Below are 21,031 nucleotides of genomic sequence, written 5' to 3'. Positions count from 1 at the left end.
GTGATGACAAATTCTGGGCAAAAATCAAAGTACTTCAAACCTCTCTCAGTTTCCTTACCTGCTAAGAGCAGATTAATATACAGCTCACAGAGTCCTTGTGAAAGTAAGACAGGATAATGTATGTGCAGACTCTCTGCTACCATATAATGAACAAAGTAGGCACTCAATGAATTACTGTTTCTTAAGACGCATGCATTCTGACTTCTGTTTCCTCACTTCCATTCACTCTTAACCCACAGAACCATGGTCACTGAAGATGTAGGAAATGGAGGGAAGATAGCAGCTCGAATCCCACCTTCCTCAATTCTGAAGAGCAATTCTGTTCACTTCAATTCTAAAATGTTATACCCAAATGTATCTTGGCACTCACAAATACATTAAGAGCTCTCCAGTTCCAGACTCACCTGCCTGGAAAGGCAGATTGTTCTTTTTATCTCACTCAGACATTTTTTGAACTCCAATTGTTACATTTTCAGTTTCCTCATAAGCAATTATGAAACAATGTCAAAGGTTTTCTCTAGAAGAAACCTAGAATATATTTTCTCTGTTTATATTCATGTGGCGTTTAAGTGTGAAATATTTAAGGGTGATATATTCCATCTATTTGTGTAATTAAGGGGAAAACTGTATGTACCCATGAATGAATGTTTGTTGCTTTGAGTAGAGACTGCAGTGACATTCATCAACTCATTATATAGCACCTTCTACATGTCAAATCTGTTCTTAGTGTCAGGGATTGTCAATGAAGCTGACAAAAATCCTGTGTAATGCCATGTAGAGTCAAGTGGGGGAAAACAAGATAAATCATGAAAATATATAGTCTAATTGCTTGGAAGAATAAAAGGATTTCAAAGAAGTGAGGGAGAATTGGGAGTAGAAGAATGTAATTTTGTATGAAGTAGACTTCTGGGCTAATGGAGGTGATCATGGAATACTGACCTGACATTGTCAAGGGAGTGAGTCATGTAGGAATCCAGGCAAAGATTTGTCCAGGTGCAGGACACCCTGAGTACAAAGGTCTTGAGGCAGGAGCATTCCTGGGATGGTCAGGGCATATTGAGGAGACCACTGCAGCTAGAGTAAGGAGAAAGCAATGACAGATGAGATCAGAAAAGCATCATAAAAAGAAGACTCATACCCCATTTAAATAGGTTTTCATTTTTACTTTTAGACAACAGAGTTATTGGAAGATTTTGAACAAGAGAGACACATGATTGGACCTATGTTTTAAAAGGTTTATACCAGCTGCTTTCCCTATAGGGTAGAATACGGGAAGGTAAGAGAGGACTTAGAAGACAAGAGTCAAGAAGGAGGGGATGGTCACTTGGATCAGGGCTGTGGCAGTGAGGTGTTGAGAGATGGTCAGATTCTGAATCATCTTTAAGAGCCAAATGGATTTGCTAATAGTTTGTACGGTAAATGGAGAGCCTCCTGCTGGCATTAAAGGAATGAATGGCATATACCTACCTGGAGAATTCACCATTCTGAGACAGGAGGAAGTAGAGAGAATCCACTCAGGAAAGGGAAAAGCATTTGATTTAAACGACCATGAACAAATATTCACATGCCACTTCTTCTCAATTCTCTTTTGCGCCACTCCTTGGTAATGACCGGAAGTTCCAAAGGAGGAGAGGAATGCTCTGGAACCATCACATTGCTTATATTAGCAAATCCAAGTTGTGATATGCATGCCTTATTTCCACTTCATCTCTGAGTATTGTATTCTGTAGTCATATAGTCATAAAGTTAATGCTTCTTATTTAAAACTTACATTTACCCATTTGTTCGTCCTTTACAATGTAAGTAATTTTTCAAATAATCTCAACTTTCAACTAAAGAGAGTAAATATTTTTCTCTGTAAAATTGAACATCGTCCAAGGCTCTTTCTCTCTGTAGCTCTCATGGTTAATCAGTTCCCAGTATGTGGAAATTCCATCACCTCTGCACCTCTCAGCCATCCAAATCTCTCCAGCTAGTTGGCCACATTCCTAATTCATTTCTCACTTGGATTTCTGGAAGAGTTTCTTAATTAGTTTCTTTGCCTGTAGTTCAGCCACACTCATCTCCCAATCAATTTTCTACACAGCGACCACAGTGATCTTTCTAAAGTACAATTTTGATGCTGTCTTGCTCTGCTTACAATCTTTCATTGGTTCCCCAGTGCTTTCAAGATAAAAAAGCAAAATCCTTTAGCACACTTAAAGAGCCTTTGTGATCTGGGTCCTGCTTACTGGGGCAGTGTCATATCTTGAAATGCAATTTATTTTCATCCTGTGTGTCTACTCTGTGTTTCTCCTGCCCAAATAGACTTACTCAGGGTGCTGAACTCTTGCCCACATCTAAGATGCTGTACCTACTGTTCCCTCTACCAGTAATACATTTTCCCCATCATTGTCTGATCCTGCTCATCCTTAAGATCTCAGCTGAGATGATATCTATTTTACAGCAAGCCTGTCTAGATTCAAGTATGGGGTAAGTGTCTGTCTCATGATGAATCACCCTTGCTGTCACTATAATATTTAATAACTGCCTACTTATTTTTCTGCATTCCCCATTGGACTGTAGCTCCCAAGAGATGAGGGACCAGCTCACATGTATGTTTGATATCCTCAGCAGCTGTGTCAATATCAGGAATATACTAAATGTTCAGTAATATTTGTAGAATTATCTTGGATTGAATGGAAACATTTAAGAATCATAATTGAAAATCCCTTTCAGCATTATTGTTCCCCTTTCATCCCTGCATTCCCGTCCTCTGCCCATATGCACACACCTACAAAAATCCTCCTCACCACACACACACACATATACACACTTGCACTTTGTCCAGCCTCCAACTCATTTGTGCTAGGACCATAGTTTAACTCAGAGAGTGGCCAGGCTTCTGCATTTCACACAACGGTCAATCCTTTCCTTGCAGCTCTCTCATCTCTTTGAAATATTCCACAAAAATATTACTTTCTAAGGTCTCCTTAGATCTCTCTGACCACTTTTGCTATGTCACACCTGACACTTCTTGTTCATAGAATTCTAATTCCTTACTCATGTTCTTGTCTGTCCATCTCTCTTTCCTGAATATCTCACTCACTTTGTCACTTCAACTATCATCTGTATATGGATGACTCCCAGATTTTTATCTGCAACTCTGGCCTCTCTCCTAAGATACAGCTTCACATTTTAATTTATCACCTTAGCAGGTCTTCTTGGATTCCCTGCTGGTTATGCAAACACAACTCTAGTAAAATGTGAATTATCTTCACGTCCCTACATGTTCCTGTTTCTGATTTCATCCAGGGATGACTTAGAGTGGCTGTCTGGACCTTTGCAAGCTTTCTCTCTCCTGAAGGGACCCCGGATCACAGGAATGGACCTCCAGTGCTCTTCTGCACTAAGTGACCTGTCTCTTGGCTCTAACTGACTGATTCAGGGGTATTTACTTGACCTATGGTAGGCAAGCAGGGTCTTCCTTTTCGGAGTTTGAAATCTGGAGGTACATATGTTCCATGGTTAGTAGTGCCTAGAGATGAGACATGTACCTCTCAAGTGGGAGTCCATGAACTGCTATTGAAGGCCACCCAGAGCTGCCTTCTTTCTGTTTCTTCCTAAGTATTGGTTGTTATATTCTTCCTCCAAGTTTATGAGTTATCTTTGCATCCTTTCAATACATTTATGCCTTTTTTATTCCTTCACTAGTCAGAGCCAGTAAAATGTTGACCAATAACTCCCCCAAGTTTCACAATCAGTTCCGCTCAACCTTGATGCCTCCTGTTGTTGGTCTCAGCTTCACCCTGTTCTGCCAGGTTCGTCTCTGCATCTCTGCTGGTGTCTGTGCCAGTGCCTTTCTACCCACTCATGTGGCCTCTGGCTTAGACCCTTCTTTCAGTAGTAGCCTACTCACTGGTCTTCCTGTCTCTGGTTTCCTTTCACTTTTCCTTCATTGCTATAATTGCTTTTGTTTTTGTTATTACCATATGAAGCAAAAGAACACTGCTATGATCATGCCATTTCTGCCCCAAAATATTCATTAGATCATCATCATCATCCACATCTTTTACAGATACTTGCCATTATTCTGTCTGATCTTTCCCACATTTCTATCTGATAAATTCTCTCTTGAACTCTCTGTATTATGAAATGAACACAGTTGATAATCTCTGATTATGACATTGCTTAGACAGTTCCTGTGGCTGCAAATGCCTGCATGAGGGAAGAACTGTTTTATACCATTAATTCATTCAATAAATACTTAATGAAAAGCCTATCAGGGCCAGGTACTCTTCTAGGATCTGAAGATAATGTGAAAATAAAGTCAGTAAAGGTCCTTACCAGGAGCATTCTAAACAAGTAGAAGAAGGTAGGAAATGAGTGGGCTAACAAACATGTAAAAGCAAAGAAATAAGTTCAGGGAGAGTGGTAAGTGCCATGAAGAAAATAAAACACAACAATTTGATAGAGAGTGACTGGGCAGAGATGACAGGAGGCAGAATATTTCTGATAGGATGGTAAGGATAGGATGCTCCAAAAGACATCATTTGAACCTAGAACTGAGTGATGAGAAAGAACAAGAAATTATCAGGATCCACGCAGAGAGATCTTGAAGCACAACAGCCTTAGGCAGGAATAACCTTGGTTTATTCAAAGAATTGAAAGACTGAGTTGTGGAAGGGGCTAGAGAATGAAATTGGTCATCGGAGATCAAAGGGAGGCCAATACATGGTGAAGAGTTTGAATACCATTCCCAATGTAATGGACAGCGATTGGAAGGAATTAAACAGAGAAATAATGTGAAAAATATACACTCTTTAATCTGGCTGTTATGTAAAAATAGACTGCAAAGGTATAAGAGAGAAAGTAGGAAAATCAGATGGCAGTTCATTGCATGGTGGCTCGGGTCTAGGACAATGTTAGTAGACTTGGTTAGAATTAGTCCAGTAGAGGTTAGATTCTGAATATGGAACCAATATTTGTTGATTTTTATGTTGAGGGGTCTTGCATATTTTAGCACATAGTAGACAATAAATGTTGTTGACTCACTCATTGAAGAAATGATTGAACCCTGTGGTTCAAGAGACTCATTCCTGTGAAGGGTCAAACTGATTCCCTAGGACCTCAACCCTTCTACTTCACTGCCTCCTCTCCCTCCTCTGAACTCCAAGTACACTTTGAACAATTGCACCTGGACACTAATCTTCTTCCTTGGACTTAGTGATTTGTGTGCATTCCTTACTTTCCCTTCTAGACTATAAGTTTCCTCATGATATTTGTATCTTACTCAATGACCCTTGTGTATTTTGCATGGTGTTGAGCATTTTGTTTTTGGATGAGTGAATGAATAAATGCACCAATAAAGTGAGTTGGAAATTACATGAAGGTCAAAATTCTCAAACAAAGAAATGATCACTGAGCTATGGTGTCTGAAGTCTGAGGATTTTCCAGATAGATTAAACAGTTACACAGCTTTGTTCGCTTAGTCTCTGCCTTGCTTGGAAGCCCAGGACTAGCTGAGGGATTAAGTGTGGCTCTGTTTCAAAGAACTGAGCCCTGAAAGGCAATACAGTCACATACCAGCTTTGTAACAAACGTGTTAACCATTCTGAATTGCAGTTTCTTCATTTGTCAAATGGGTATAATAATCAAAATACCTCAGAGATAGCTTGTGAAGAAATAATAATTACTCTTAAAAGTAGAGCTCTTGCTGTGTGCTCCATAATGCCCTACATACTTTGACCATGCTATGTGCTGACCCACTTACTGCTCCTGACAACACTTTGAGGTATGCATTTTTATTATCCCCATTTTATAAATCACCAATATAAGACATGGACCACAGCACCTAGCACAGAAAAAGCACTCTGTAAGTACTAGAGAAGAAAAAAACAAAACAAAACAAATCTGGATATCGAGCCAGAATACCTGGTTTTAAAACCCAGTTTTGCTTCTGCTTTTGACCTTGAATAAGGCAAACCCTCATAACCCCAATTTTCTCATTTTTACAATGGACTGATAAGAGGAGTAAATGAGACAAAGCCCAAAAAAGTGCCAATACAGAATCACAACCAAATTCTGGATAAAAAAAAAGTGTTTGGAAAGTGTCAGAGTTGATTTTTAACTCAAGTGTGTAAGACACCCGCCCATTGAAATGCAATATTTTTAGAAAAAATTGCCCCATGAATCTTCATAAGAGAAAGCCCTTCATTTACTGGAGTTTTGTTACACAGTGAACAATCTTTCTGAAAGCCATGGTCTGTGACTTGCTCATGTCCGGAGAATTGACAACTTCAAGTAAAATGAAAACTTCGGTAGCTGAAGATCTTGGTTCATTTCTGTCTGTGTCCATCCTAGAATGACTGAGCCAGTTAATTAGAGTGAATGCTGATCACTGAAATTGAAGCTCTTGGCCCTTCATTAGCTTTTGTGATCCTCCTGGAAATTCTACAAGACGAACATCATCGCAGGTCTCACTCGTCTGAGTTCTATCTCCTGTAACTCCTGGTTTAGTCCTGGGCTCACAAGGAACCACCCACCCTGCATCTAATTGCTTCTGACCACTAAAAGGAAAGGAGAGTCTCCTTCTATCTGATCATTACATTGTCTGAAATGTTTAGTGTTCCTTTCTGATGTGTTGAAATGTACTCTCTTAGTGTACATTAGTCTCCTTCCTTAGTGAAAATTGGAAGTTCAGAAAAAGGAATGTTAATTAAAGCTGCTCTTTCCTTCTCAAAGACAAGTTTTTTTTTCTTCTGTACATTAAGCACACATACTCACAAAAATCTCAAATGTCTTGCTTCTGGTAAAGTAGAGCCTATTTTTATGGGCTTCAGTTTAGGCTTAGCTTTTCTTTTCTTACTTAAATGCTTCCTATTAAAAGTAATTTATGTATCTGTGGTGTAGGCAGAATAATGCACACCAACATGACATCTGTGTCCTAATCCCCAGAGCCCATGGATATGCTAGGTTACATGGAAAGGATCATTAAAGTTGCAGATGGAATTATGGTTGCTAATCAGCTGACCTTAAAACAAGAAGATTATCCTGGATTATCCAGGTAGGCTCAATGTGCAAAGATAAGTGAAAAAGAGAGGCAGAAGAGTTAGGCCTGGAATGATGCTGCCTGAGAGGGACTCAAATGGACATCACTGGCATTGAAGATGGGGGTGGCTACTAGCCAAGGACTGTGCACAGACTCTAGACCAGGAAAAGGCACGAAACAGATCCTTTCCTAGAGCCTTTTAAAGGAATGCGGCCCTGATGACACCTTAATTTTAGACCAGTGAGACCCATTCCAGACATCTGACCTCCAAAGCTGTAAGATAACAAATTTGTGTCATTTTAAGCCACCAACACTGTGATTATTTGTTACAGCAGCAATAGGAAACTAATACAAACTGATTCTCATTTCAGCATTATAATAACATAAATATAATGATAGAAAATAAGCAATCTCCACAGAGACAAGCTACAACACTGATTGATGCTACATTCTGGAAAACATGAAATTCTCCGAAGAGAAATGACTTTCTTTCCAGCTCTCCAGGTCTGTTTTAGGAGCTGAGGTAGAGAGAAAGCTTTTTCCTTTGTCCGATCCCCCACCTTTTTAAAAATAATACACATCCCTTTTGCCAAAGAGATTCACTCAGATGTCGACCCCCGCTTCATTGGCTGCTAGCTTGTGGTGGATCATGGGAACTAGTCATAGGCATGTCTGAATTGGGACATTAGCAACAGCTAGCACTCAGAGAAGCACCTGGACGTATGTAATATCAGGACTGGGCTTCATGGACATTTTACATCTTCTTGTTCTTGTGGATTTTTCTCATCTTCTCCCTAGAAGAGATCGCTCTCTTCTATAATGTGTGGTATCTTGTATCTTAGCTATTAAATAGGTGTCTTAACTCCCTGTTATAGTGGAAAGAGCCCTGGACTGATGGTCCAAAGACCTAGCTCCAAACCCTGGCTATCAGTCCTGGGCTAATCACTTCAGAAAACTAGCATTTAGAGAATGAATATCTCCTATGGCCCCCCACATTTACCATGTGCTTTGTTCATCATCCATCAGGAATGTTCACACACTAGGCTCAGGGCAAAGGAGACTTCACTATTCACCAGGACCTCACTGTACTGACTGCAGATGAGGGAAAGAATCCCAATGACAACTCTGTGTGTGTGTGTGTGTGTGTGTGTGTGTGTGTGTGTGTGTGTGTGTGTATGTAAGCAAGCACACGTGCATGAGAGAAAGAGAGAGAATGAATAAATAAACAAACAAGGGAGATTTTGGAAGTGTTTTCAGAGAAGGATCTTGAGAACTTTACAAATATTCTTCCCGTATAGCCCCTATGACTCTTTACATAACACAACATGACCAAGATAATGTGCAGTGTCTCTGGAGGTTCGGGATGCATTTAAGGCTAACCTGTTGGGCTCTTTTCCCTGAAGTGCTACTCTGGGACAGGAAATGTGCCAATTCAGCTCTGAGAACACCTGAGTCAGTTCATGGAGCTCTTGTACTTAGGAACTGAGAAGGTAAAGTGACAAACCTATGGCACCAGGACCTTGCCCCAAGTGAGCAGGAAAGCATCACAGGGTGTGCAACAGACTCGGAAGGCAGGGCCCGTGGCTCAGCTACGGCTAGTGCGATATCCAAGGAGACGCCGTTCGTCATGCTTTTAAAAACCACTCGCTCTATTTTCATTGTCATTTGAAGCTGTGCCTAAGAAAGTGGAGTTGAAGAGATACTCTGCATGTCTAGTTATAGGAGCCCCAGAGACTGATGGTTCAGGAAGGGAGCGTTAATTTAAGGAGAAAGAACTCCTTGCTCATCCCTTGCCTATAGTCTCTCTACTATTTTAGCTCTCACCTCCCGGAAGTCTCAGATAATCTCAAAAGCAGAAAACAGGCTGCATTTTTCTTTGTATTCTTGGCTCTTGAAGTGGCTGGCATAGAGGATTGCCTGTCTCTACCCTTCTCATTTCTCCCTCCTTTTTTCCTTCTCTTCCTTCTCCCTTCAACTCTTCTCCTGCCTCCCTTTTCTCCTGTGCCCCTTCCCTTATCTCATTTCTCTTTTCTTTGCTCTATCTTGCTTCCAGGAAAGAACTTGATACTGAATATTTACATTTCAGTATGAGGTTAAGGCCATACCATATGCCACCTTCCTAGAAGCCATTTGTTGTTTAAATCTCATTTCTCTTTGTTCAGTGGAGCCACAATAAAAACAAAACAAAGCAGAAATAGTGATCTTTCTGTGTCCTTCTCCATGGATGTAAGAACACTGGCTCTTGAGTGATAATACCTGATGTTAAATCCCAACTCCATTGACTTCTAGCAGGTAATTCTCAGAAAGGATTCCCTCTATCCTCTTAAGTTTAGTACTTAAGGGCCTGCAAATTAGGTTGTCAAAAGACAGAGTAACAGGAGAAAAGGCATAACACTTTTAATAATATTTATGTGCATGAAGTTCACAGAAAAGACGTGAAACTCAAGGAAGAAGTGAGACACCAGGGTTAACATATCATTTTAACAAAAGAGAGGAAGTTTGGGTTTCTTGTGGGGAGGTGTCTAGGAAACATATGGAGGAATCTAATACAGGATAAGGCTTATTTTGCTTAGGTTTGTTTAGGCTGGCTCCTCTTGTCGCCAACTCTCCATCTCTGGTGGTAAGAGTTGCTCCCTGATTCCTGGAACAGGAGAGAGGTGTAGCTTCACAAAGGGAAATTTATGCTCTGCTCTTAGGCAGATAAGAGAGGCGGACTACGAAGTCTTGTATGTGCTGATTCTCAATTGCCTTTAGCTCAACGTAATCCTTATGCCAAAGTGGCATATTTTGCAGTAGCATATTCTGATTCCTTTCATAATCTTGGGCAAGTTACTTAAGCTTTTGTGTTTCAGTATCCTCACCTGTAAAATGGGATTCACAATATCACCTCTCCTATTGGGATGTTGTAATGATTCAGTGAGATAGTTTATGTAAAGAGCATTAACTTTCACAAGGTAGATGTCCAATAATATTGCAATCCTAATTAAAATATAATAAAGCAAAGGATAACCATCATTACTATGCTTGGAAATCACTGCCCTAAAGCCAGCCTCTTGTAGTGGTATGTAGCAAACGCTTTCACAGAGAGAACACAAGAAAAGTTCTGTATCATGAGAGCCAAAGATGTATGCTGTCTTAAATTGGTAACTGCAGGAACCCCTCAGTTTAGGCCAGAAAGTCCAGAAAAAGAATATCAGATCATTTAAAAATGTCATAAATCATAGGAAGAGATTATATTCTTATTTGGAAAATTCATTTTCCAAATGCATTTAAAAATATCTGTTAATTTGTTTATATGAACGTGACATATTGTCCAATCTTTGTTCATAAAATACATGAGAACTATTTTCAAGATACATTAGTGCAGTATTGCTGAATGTTTCTTAAGGTGGAAAGTCTCCACCACCCCCACCATCCTGTCTTGTGGATTCAGTAGGCACTTAAACCAGAACCTTGGATGCTTGATTGTTTAATGGACACACATACATATTTTACAGAAATCCATTCCAGACACACTTACTAACCTTTCAGAAGGAGTCCTGCAGCTAAATGGAGTAGCCTGAGTCCTGTCATGTTGAGTGAAAGCTTGTCTGGAGACCATTCAGGGATCTTTCCAAGCAGTTGAGAAACCCCAAGGTGGAGGGATGTGATATACTTTGGGGAGGACAGGAGGGTTGGAGGTAGAACAGAAGGCACCAGCAGGTGAATAGCTTTCATCATTTTGGTGAGAAAATCTTAAAATTAGAAGAGACAGGAAGGGCCACACACAAAGAACATCAACCTGGTCCTTAAATCCCTGTGTTAAGAGGCCTCTTCTGACAATTTTCTCCTGCCCTGGAGAAATCCAGCTGTGACGCTATTGTGAATTCTGCCTTAGTGTGTGCCCATTTCTGTTCCCAGGAAAGTCATTCTGCTTCTCACTCATTTTTAAAACCTGTATAAACTTCTGTCTTCAATGGAACCTTCTAGATGATGCCAGCCACAGTGATGTATAGCTTCTCTTAATTTCTGTTGCCTAAGAGTAGAACATTTTTCTTTAATAAGTGATTACTTTTTTAACTTCTCAGTGTATTGTCTTGTTTCCCCCGTAGCTAAAAATTTCAGACATCATAAAGAGCTAGGGGATTCAAGCCAATTTTGTCTACTTCCCAAATCCTTTGACCTTGAACAAGTCAATTCTGCTCTCTGCACCTCACTTTTAAGCCTTCATAAAATAAAATGATGGGAGTATTTGCTCTCTAAAGGTTTATACAAATATAAATTAATAATCTTAAATTTAAATGTAACTTAAGTAATACCTGCATGCATTGTCATTCTATTCATATTTTTAGAGAGACAATATGTATGTAAGTGAATCTAACTAAAAAACTACATTTATTTTTGTATTTATACAATGTCAATAGTATAAGGAACATTTGATACCCAGGAACATCACCTGGTGAAATTCAAACTGAAGTTACAAGAAAGAGTAGGAAATGATCAGTTTCAGATTTTAAGCAAATCATCCCATGTGAGGTTATTTAAAGGATCACAGTGGATGTGTGCAAGAAAAGTGAAAAGTCTAACTCACTGACTCTCTCCCTTTCTGAGAGTGATCATCTGGCTAGAGAATGACATGTGGGAGTGTGTCTTTACTTTCCTAAGAGTTTCTGGCAATATTTCCCTTTCATAGCCCCTTTCAGAGACTCTAACAAACAACCTTCCAACACGGCTCAGAGAGAAGGGTGGTGAGTGATGAAGGGTGTAGAATCTGGGACCCAGGATATCCAAGTTTAAATCCCAACTCTGCCAAGACCTAGATATGAGGCCTCAGGCAAATTGTTTAACCTTTTAAAGCCTGAGCTTTCTTTTTAAAACTGGAGTAATAATATAAAACTCAGGGAACTGTGAAGGAATTGAATTAGTTAATATATGTAAAGACTTTAGTGCTTAACACTCAGGTGTTTTCCATAAATTTTAGCAACTATTATTTGGGGAGTAATCAGATATAAATCATAATTGTGCCCCTTATTGAAGATTACTTTGTGAAAGTAATTTAATTTCAATAACGCTCGCTTTTAACTTTTCTGTTTTGAGGTAGAGATAATAATGCCCAACTCACTGGTTTGGGATAAAATTAAATTAATGTATACATGTCAAGGACATAGTGTGGTGCCTGGCTTAGAGTAAGTCAGCAGGAAATGTTAGTTTATTCCTCTGAAATTCCTTTCCTTTGGTATGGAAGACAGACCTTTGCTGGATATCCTAGTAAACATAAGGAAAGGGGTGAGCCTGGGAATGAGTAGAGAAAGTCAGTGCATATTTTAATATAACAAATTAGGTTGGGGATAAACAATAAATGATAGAGCCATCATCACGAGTTACTATTTTAAACAATTTGTAGCCAACTCTCCTTCCTCAAGATGCCCCTGCCAAACACTTTTCCCCAAATGTCCCTGATTTCCCTAGACTTCTCAGATGAGGCATGAAGCTCACTGATGTCACTGTCACTTCACAAACTCCTGCTGTGGGGGTCTATGTGGAAAAGCCCCTGGCATTCTTGGTGTATCTTGAGCTAACAGGAAGAGCTCAGACCACCAAATGGCCAAGGTAGCTAATGTGGACAGGAAGACCTGGGCCACCAAGACTCAGCTGGTGGATCCTAGACTGGGAACGCCATTGCCCTCCAGGGAAGTTCTGCTTGAAATCAGTAAAATCGTATCCGTTCATCTTTCTGTGAATTTCAAGGATAGCAGAGATTTCTTCACTGGAAAATGAAATGTGACAATTTAAAAATATTTTGCCTAACTCTATAAATCAAGAGACGAATTGACAAATAGTTGCTGAAGTCTGCTGAGGAGTATAAAGGGAGAATGAACTTGGGAGCCAGATAAAGCAATGCTTAAATTCTGGATTGGTAGCTTTCTGGAAGTGTGACTTTGGTCAAATCATGTCACCTCTCTACATCTTAGCTTTTTTTTTACTATAGTAGGAAATTGTGAAGGTTTCAAAGAGACAGTTACAGTTAACTTGACCTAATTAACTTCTGTAACCTTTTTAGGAAACTTTTGATGTCCTATTGTCAAATGTTAGCAGGAATTTCAGAGAATGGTTGCTTAAAACTTTTCTTCCCCATCAACTACTGAGAACTGCTTCCCCCTCACTGCCTTGCTGGCACAACTGAAAACAAGACATTTAGGTGGGCAGGTGGCTAGTAGATAGATTAAAGGATCGCTCCTGTAGACATATTATCCAAAATGAAAAGCGCTGTTATAAGAGCCAACTTGGTGGCCCAAGTGTATTCCTGGTGCTCAGAGAAGAAAACCAGCCCTGCAGGCTGGAGTGATCAAGAAATCTTCGTGGGGAGAAGACTGAAACCAGACCTAGGAGCAGGGAGGGGGAAAGGGCCAGGGAAGAGCAGTCATTTCATCCATCTAGGTCTTAGCAGAGCCTCTGAACAGTTGGCCTCTCTGTCATAATCCCACAGCTACCAATGCTGAGCAGGGCCTGGGCTCCCCTCTTCACAGTCTCAGTTAACTCACACCAACCATGAGACAGAGGCAGTCTCATTTCCATCTTGAACTTAGAACACTGAAGCTCAGAGATGACGTGGATTCCCCAAGGTCACACAGCACACAAATAATAGAACCAGGATTTAACCCCCATCTTTCTACCCCAAAGTCTATGTATGATGTATGACTTTTATTAATGATGAGAACTGCCTTTATTAATGATAAACCCTTCTAAAAGTTTCTTACCTGTTACCACCCTCTCTTTCCTCAGGTGGATCTGACTTTTCCTTCTTGTTTTCCCACTGTACCCCATAGAGACATCTCTTCAAGTGCTAGGCATTTATTTGAATGCATGCCTGTCTCCCTTTTTAAACTTACAACCCCAAAGGATAGGTTAAACATTATTTGCCATTTTATCATTCATGTACCATTCATAGCTTATAGTAGCGGCTTAATACATGTTAATGAATAAGAGAATGAATGAATGCCTATTGCCTACCAAGCGCTGAGCCCACCACAGCTTTGACAAGTAAGTTAAACTCTTATGTTTCAGTTTCCTCACTTATAAAATGAAGAGAACCATAATACCTACCACACAGAATTGTGGGATGAGTTAATTGTTATAAGCCACTATACTATTGATAAACATGTAGTAAGTGATCAGTAAATGTTTATTATTACAACCATACTTAATTGTCCTGATATCCTGGAAATGGAGAACTTTAAATAAAGTACTATAATTCTACTTCACAGACTATGAACTGTTTTTAGAGAGAGGTTGAGTGTCTTGCAGAAAATCACACAGCAAGGAAGTAGCAGAACCAGGAAATGCTCCGCAGCATCTAAGATATTATTCATAAGGCTTTGTGTTTCATCTTGAGTTCCAGGGGATAAAAACTCCTGTACATACTGGTCCCAGTTACTTCTCTTCACCGGCACTATTGGGCTGGGCTTAGCAGAGTGGTGCTAACTGGCAGAAAGATGAAGCCAGGGTGGTGCGGGCACAGCCCAGAGTCCACGGCCCACAGAGCTGCCTAGGCTGCTTGGAATAGAACACCCCACGGGATCCTTTGGGACAGAGTGACCCATGCTTCCCTCATGGTAAGAATCACCAAGCTTCTTGTTTAAGAACACAAACTCCAGAATCCTCTGAATTGGACTCTCCACAAGAGTGTTTCTAACAAGCACTCGAGGTGCTTCTTCTCATCAGGGAAGTTTGTGAAAGTTTGCTTTAGGACAGGCTGAAGCCAAGGTTGAAAGGATAGTGATACTCACACTCCAGGGGGCAGCTACTGAACATCGGTGTTCTTACAGCGTGTGCTCTGCCCCACCCTCCAGCCATCCGTGATTGTAAATACAAGCATTCAGTCAGTGTCCCTAATCATGTTCTCCATGTGCCAGCGGGGACCGGACAGCCCCGGTGGAGCGGCAGGTGGGAGGCGGTTTGGATGCTCCCGCTCCGCAAAGCCGCCGAATCCTGCATCTTTAGCTCCTGCACTTTTCTCCCACAGGGGTTTTTCTGAAAGGGGCTATAGGCGCCAGCCGCCGAGACGGGTTTCTTCCCTAGCATCCTGAGAGGGGCTGTGCTGTCTGGCAGCGCAAGCTCTGCGAGGAGAGGTCGGCTGCTGGGGCAGATGGGGACGTCCGCCAGCTTCCCCGGCAGCGAACCTGCGCGCTGGCGGCGCGGCGTCAGCGCCTGGCGCGCCCGTGCTCTCCAGGGCAAGTTTTCTGGGAGTGTCCCTGCTCGCCACCGACACAGCGAAGTCTCCCGTTCTCCGACAGATGCGTCCCTCGCAGCTCTGAAGCCCAAGTCCTCGCGGGCTGCAGCGCGGAGACCCGAGGCCGGCTCGCTGTGGCCGGGGGACCCCACCAGGCCAATGCCAGCATCAGCATGAGAGGCTGGCCTGCAGCCCCGGCCGGTGCTCACCCCGGGGGGCCGCTGCTCTGCTGCGTCCAGTTGCCACTGGCTGCTCACTCTTGCCCTCCGCGCGTCTTTGTTCCCAGCCAGATAGTGTTCGGATTCTCTCATTAACTCTCTCCGCTCCAAAGGGGTCCAGAGGCTGGGATGCTCTGCCAGCTTGAAGAATGTTGACTCTCGAGTGGGAGTCGGAAGGACTGCAAACAGTGGGTATTGTTGTGATTATATGTGCATCTCTGAAGCTGCTTCATTTGCTGGGACTGATTGATTTTTCGGAAGGTAAAGTGGTCGCTCCCACTCTGTGCCTTTGCTCAGGTCTGGTTTAGAACTCGGTACAGCCCTGTAGAAGTTGACAAGGCTTAAGACCCACAGTAAAAGTTTTGAAATATGCATGCTTGTCATGGAGCAACCTAGCCCTGGACAGTTCATTTCTGTTTACTCAGATATTAGACGTTGGGAGGGGAAGGGGTATTGTGCCGTATCTTTCTACTGGAGACCTATTTGAGTTTAGGCTGATGTTGTGGGTTAAATATATTTCCAAGATGGGAATTTAGGAATCCCTTCTGTGGGTGGTGATCCAGGTTGTCAGGTTCATGTTGGCTATGACGCCTTAATGTCATTAGCGACTCCATCCTCTGGAGGAGTACCCTGATTTGCGAGGGAAATATCCGTGTGCGCCTGATTAGTTAGAAGGTGCGGGGATGGAGCTGGGTTGTTGATTATGATATACAATATGTAAGCTTTGAGGCTAAAACTGAGTTAATGGGTGCCTTTAAAAATGTGCTTTGAACACTTAATTTGCAAAAGTGTTTCATTTACATTTCCCAAGGAGACCCTTTGCTTATATGACTCCAGTGGGAACCCCTATGCACAGGACAGCACTGTTGCAACCAATAAAACTGATATTCATCTCATAAAAATTTTACTGCCCAAATCAATTTTATTATTTGAAGATGGGAGAGGAAAAAAAAGGTTGATTAACTTTGCTTTAACAGTTTGAATATGTACCTGTGTGTGTATATATATATATATACACTCACAAACATTTCTTTTCATGAAATACATTTTCTGTTGAAATAACACACTTTGAATCATTTAAACCTCAATCATTTGATGTCAATTCTAGCTTTCCTTTCTTCTCAAGTGCAAGAATGGAGTTCTGAGATACTTGCTAATATTCCTTCCAGATAAGAAATCATCTTTTATTGCGAGTTATTTATGAATATTCACTTCTTACATTGTGTGCAATCTTGGAAGGTGATGGAAATACTTAAGCCTACTGTGCTTTTAATCTTTCTAACTTCAGGAGCTAAGACCTGATAACTAAAATGACATCGTTGTGAACTACATCCTGTATACAGGTTGTTTCTGTTAATATGTTAATAGCGGTCATTGAATTTTTTCTTCAGAAAGTCTTTTTTTCTACAAAGTGGGTTCATTGGTTTCTAACTATTAAGAGCTGTACAAGAACATAAGTTTTCATGTAATTTTCATCTTTCTTTTAAGTATTTTCCCTCGTGGCAAGTTCTGCTTAGGCACACAGAGAATAATATTACAGTGGGATGAAATAAAACCTCAGAAATAATTTTCTTCCTCTTCACATATCACACAGCAATTTTATTTAACCTCTGGAAGAAAAACAATGCATAGACAAACTTCTCCAAATGCTACACAGCAGTCTTGCTTTACATTGAGATTTCTGCCTCAATGTGCTAATGTTGATGTCCTAATAAAGTGCAGATAATTTCAATTACTCTAATGAGAATAATGGGCTTTTGTTTCATTTTGCCATCGTGTTAGTCTTTGTTCTTTGAGTGTGGTTGAGCCATAACTCCCAAGTTCAGTGCAGTATACTCAAGGTGGCTTGGTTTCATAGCCAGATGGAGCAGTTGCTAAAGGAGAATCACCATAGATAGATACCTATGTCAAGTCAGCTTTCACGGGGCTGTGAGGTAGCTCACAGTTGTTTTCTGTTGATAATGTATTTAAAGTCAAAGGTCCCAAATTTAAGACCTCTGCAGATGGCTTAGCTTTTACTCTTTAAGCTCTGTTTTATGTCACTTGAAGTTGAAGATTTGGAAACTTCACATTTGAATTCCAACAATATGAACAGTAGAATTGTTAATCTGATTCTCCCAACTAGAATTATAGAATTTTGAGATAGTCTAAAATATTTCTCTTAGTGTGGATATCCATACTCATCTCCAACTAATATCTATATGCATATTTGAATCTTTATTTATGTACACACACATATATAGATAGATATAATATATAGATATAGATAGATATAGATATAGATATAGATAGATAGATGATGTGCCTATATATTTATAGATACTATGTAAAAGTCCAATAAGTTGGGGAAACTTTGGATTCAGTAAGTTTCAATAATAAGCCTTGATTGTGCTGAAATACAAGAATGCAGGTTGCTACCATACATGAGAATTAACCCATATTTACTTGACAAGTCAATCATTTTTTGTTCTGAAGTACATGTTAGAAAATGCTGATATAGCTCAACTGTCTTATTTTACACAGGAAACAACTGCAACCCAGAGAGGTTTACTGGTTTATCAGAAGCTAAAACTAACTGGGGGAAGAAACAGGCACCAAAACCAAGGACTTCTGAATCCTATACAATGTTTTGCCTACTACAAAATACTTTTCATTTATTCCTCTTCCCAAATATTAAGTAAGAGAATTAAGGAAAACATAGGTGGGAAGTTTCCTGAATTTCTGAATCTTGTCCTGAACTGTTCACTAACACCCTGTGATATATCTGAGAGAAATATATTCATAAGAAGTAAGATTATACAATAGCCACATGATGTCTGCAAGGCTTTGACCCCAACCCAAGTGTGGGGCCCAGACATGACACTTAAGTGAGCTAAACCAGATTGCCAACTGTGTCATAGATCAGAGGCAGAATTGGAGCAAAAGGAAGCCAAGTGGTCTTCCGGGCCCTTTCCCTCTAAGACCTGCACTGAACTTTGACCATTTGTGACTGACATTTAATGACAATGTATGTTTAGTCCAACAGTGAGAAAATGCAACAGTAAGACCCAGTAAGTTCATAACAATTCTGGTCCAGGCCTCCTGTCTGTGACAGCATCCAAGCAGAAAAAGAATTTAGTCTTTTTGATCACTAGTCAAGTAGAAGAATGAAAACAAAAATGGTAGCTGCAGCCACAAAATATTAGACTGTCAGGTCCTTTGTCCTTGCTACCTGCAAATGAATAAAAAGTCAAAAAGGTCTAGCCCAATGTAGATTGCTAAATTTTTTCACTGAGGCTGCACCACCTAGAAAATAAGGCCCAGAATAAGGCCAGGGAATTAGCTATTATTTTTGGTGGGGAAGTGAACATGAGGCCCAGAGTAGAGCCCAGAGCTTCTTTTAGGCAACACTGAGCTTTTATGCTATTTTGAGGAGGCAATGATTCTTCACTGGTGTCACTGTGGAGTATTTTCTATTTTAATGAGAGGATCTGTATTAGTGTTGGGATAAAGCAATACCATCTTAGTGTTATCATCTAAATGGCTAGTGACAATTAGCCATGGAAAGGAAAGGGTAAAGAGAAACATTTCTGCTCCCACCTAAATTAGATTCCAATTTCAACAAAGCCCTATTTTAAAAAACAATTCCCTTTCAGTTGAAATTCAAGGTTTAGGAAACAAAAGCAATTTATAAAGAGGATTAAAATGACTACTGGGATTTTTAATGTAATGATTTGAAGTTTTACACGTATCTGCTCACTAATGAGGGGAACAAGGATGGACACTCATGAGATTAATCTCATCATTTCGTAGATTAGCATGTAGTCTATGTCTTATTGAATTTTAAATGTGTGCAGTGCCTCTATTAGGCATTGACTGAGAGGCTGGGGAAGTGAAAGGTCAACATTAAAGGAATATTCCCTCAGTAAGCTTACATTCTAGTAAGGGAAACTACCAAACAAGACAGAAGAGAATAAATGCTGTCTATAAGACAAGAAATGGTCTATAGAAGAACAGATGGAGTGGGACATTCTGGAAAGATCTCAAGAAAAGGCTTCATGGAGGAAAAACAGTTGTATAGGATTTTTCTGTGTGAGAAGGACTTCATATATTGGAGAGTAGGAGAATATTCCAGACTAAGTAAAGAGTTTGAGCCATGGCCTTATGCACTGACAGGAAGTGATATTCATGGATAAGGGCAATGGCTTGTAGCACACAGGTGTCAGAATGTTGAAATGGAGATGTGGCTGACAAGAACACTGGGAGTTCAGTGCTGAGAGTGTGTACTTATTCTTTAACCAACTAAAAGACATTGAGTCAAAGTCTTCAACTTTGGGGAAACAAATGAGCAATATGGCACACCAGGGTTAGCCTGGGTCAGTCCTGGAGTAGGTCAGGATGAGTCCAGACATAAGAGAGGGGAAGCAGAGATACCGATTATGCTTCTGCAGTAATTTTGGAAAGAGACAACAAGGGCAAAAATCTATAGATTTCCTTCTCCATAAAATAGTTAATGTGAATTATTTTGTTTTTTTCTAGAAATTTTTGTTGCATATAATATCCTTGTCCTGTACCTGTTCTGAAAGAGCATGAATGTATTTTATTTCAAGGCAACATTGCTTGGCTTTAAGTATCTTTCTTATGAGAAAAAGCAAAGACATGTGAAACACACAGAGGTCATAGAGATATAGTAGCTGCATTTATGGTGGGAACTTAAGAATGCTGATAGGCATATCTGACATCTTCCTAGGTCTTCAATTGGTCTGAACTTTTTATTTTGGAAAATTTTATACACAAAACAAAGTATAGAGAATAATATAATGAGCTGCTGTGTACCCTGCCTCAATTGTCATTACTTTGCTGTTTGTTTCAGCAACAGCTTACTTCTAAAAATATTTCTCAACTGTCTAAAATATGTCAGGCGCTTGGATAGGCTCTGTATACCAAGATGATAGTCACTATTCTTAAGGATCTCTCAGTTGTTTAAAGAGATGGAGAATATAAACAAAGAAAATGCAATACATTATGGCAGACAGATCAATACAAGATACAGAAGAAAGGGAAGTAATGAAATCCAAGTGGAAGAAATAGAAGTGATCAGAGATGACTCCATGGAGGAGGTGACTTCTAAGCTGGGTTTTTATAGTTGAAGAGAAGTTTATCCAATTCATATGCCAGAAAGGTGCTTATGCAAGTTCTACTTGCAGGGCACTGGGTGGTCTAGGACAATATGTGGTATAACAAGAAATTAAGATGTGGGCATCATTTATTCCCATACTGTAACAGTGTCAGAGCATTTCTGTTTATGCTACATGATTGAGGCCCTTCCAGTGCCTCTTTCAAGTTTCCCGAGTAGGATGGAAACTGTTGATTAGTTGGTTATGATTTTTTTACTCTTTTTTTTCCTGTTAGTGAGATCTCATATCACCTGCAAAGTAGAGATACCCACATATAAAGGCAGCTGGAGCAGCTGTTCTTAGAACCCCATGGCCAGGGGAAAATAATTCCAAATGAGAAATCCAGTAGTCATGTGAGAAGCCCTCCTGAGATGGGTTTGGGTATGGCTGGGAAAGTAGCCCTTTCAATTTTGTACCT

The 21,031-nt window shown here is 40.3% G+C and overlaps 1 protein-coding gene across 2 annotated transcripts in view; it reads left to right on the top strand.

Moving 5' to 3' along the window:
- KCNIP4 (potassium voltage-gated channel interacting protein 4) overlaps window positions 1-21,031 on the top strand; it is a 548,447-nt gene that overhangs the window by 277,258 nt on the left and 250,158 nt on the right. The window contains exon 1 of one of the 2 annotated variants that reach the window (XM_036921017.2): window positions 15,322-15,718. The exons of the other annotated variant lie outside the window; for it this stretch is intronic. Within the exon in view, the coding sequence (XP_036776912.1) occupies window positions 15,607-15,718 (112 nt within the window). The 5' untranslated portion in view covers window positions 15,322-15,606. Of the gene's footprint in view, window positions 1-15,321; window positions 15,719-21,031 lie in introns of those variants that run through there. 2 annotated transcript variants of the gene reach the window in all.

Source organism: Manis pentadactyla, chromosome 5, assembly GCF_030020395.1.
Source record: "Manis pentadactyla isolate mManPen7 chromosome 5, mManPen7.hap1, whole genome shotgun sequence".
Lineage (NCBI taxonomy): Eukaryota > Metazoa > Chordata > Mammalia > Pholidota > Manidae > Manis > Manis pentadactyla.
The sequence above is the reverse complement of the archived record's forward strand: the minus strand, read 5'-3'. Positions and strand labels throughout refer to the sequence as shown.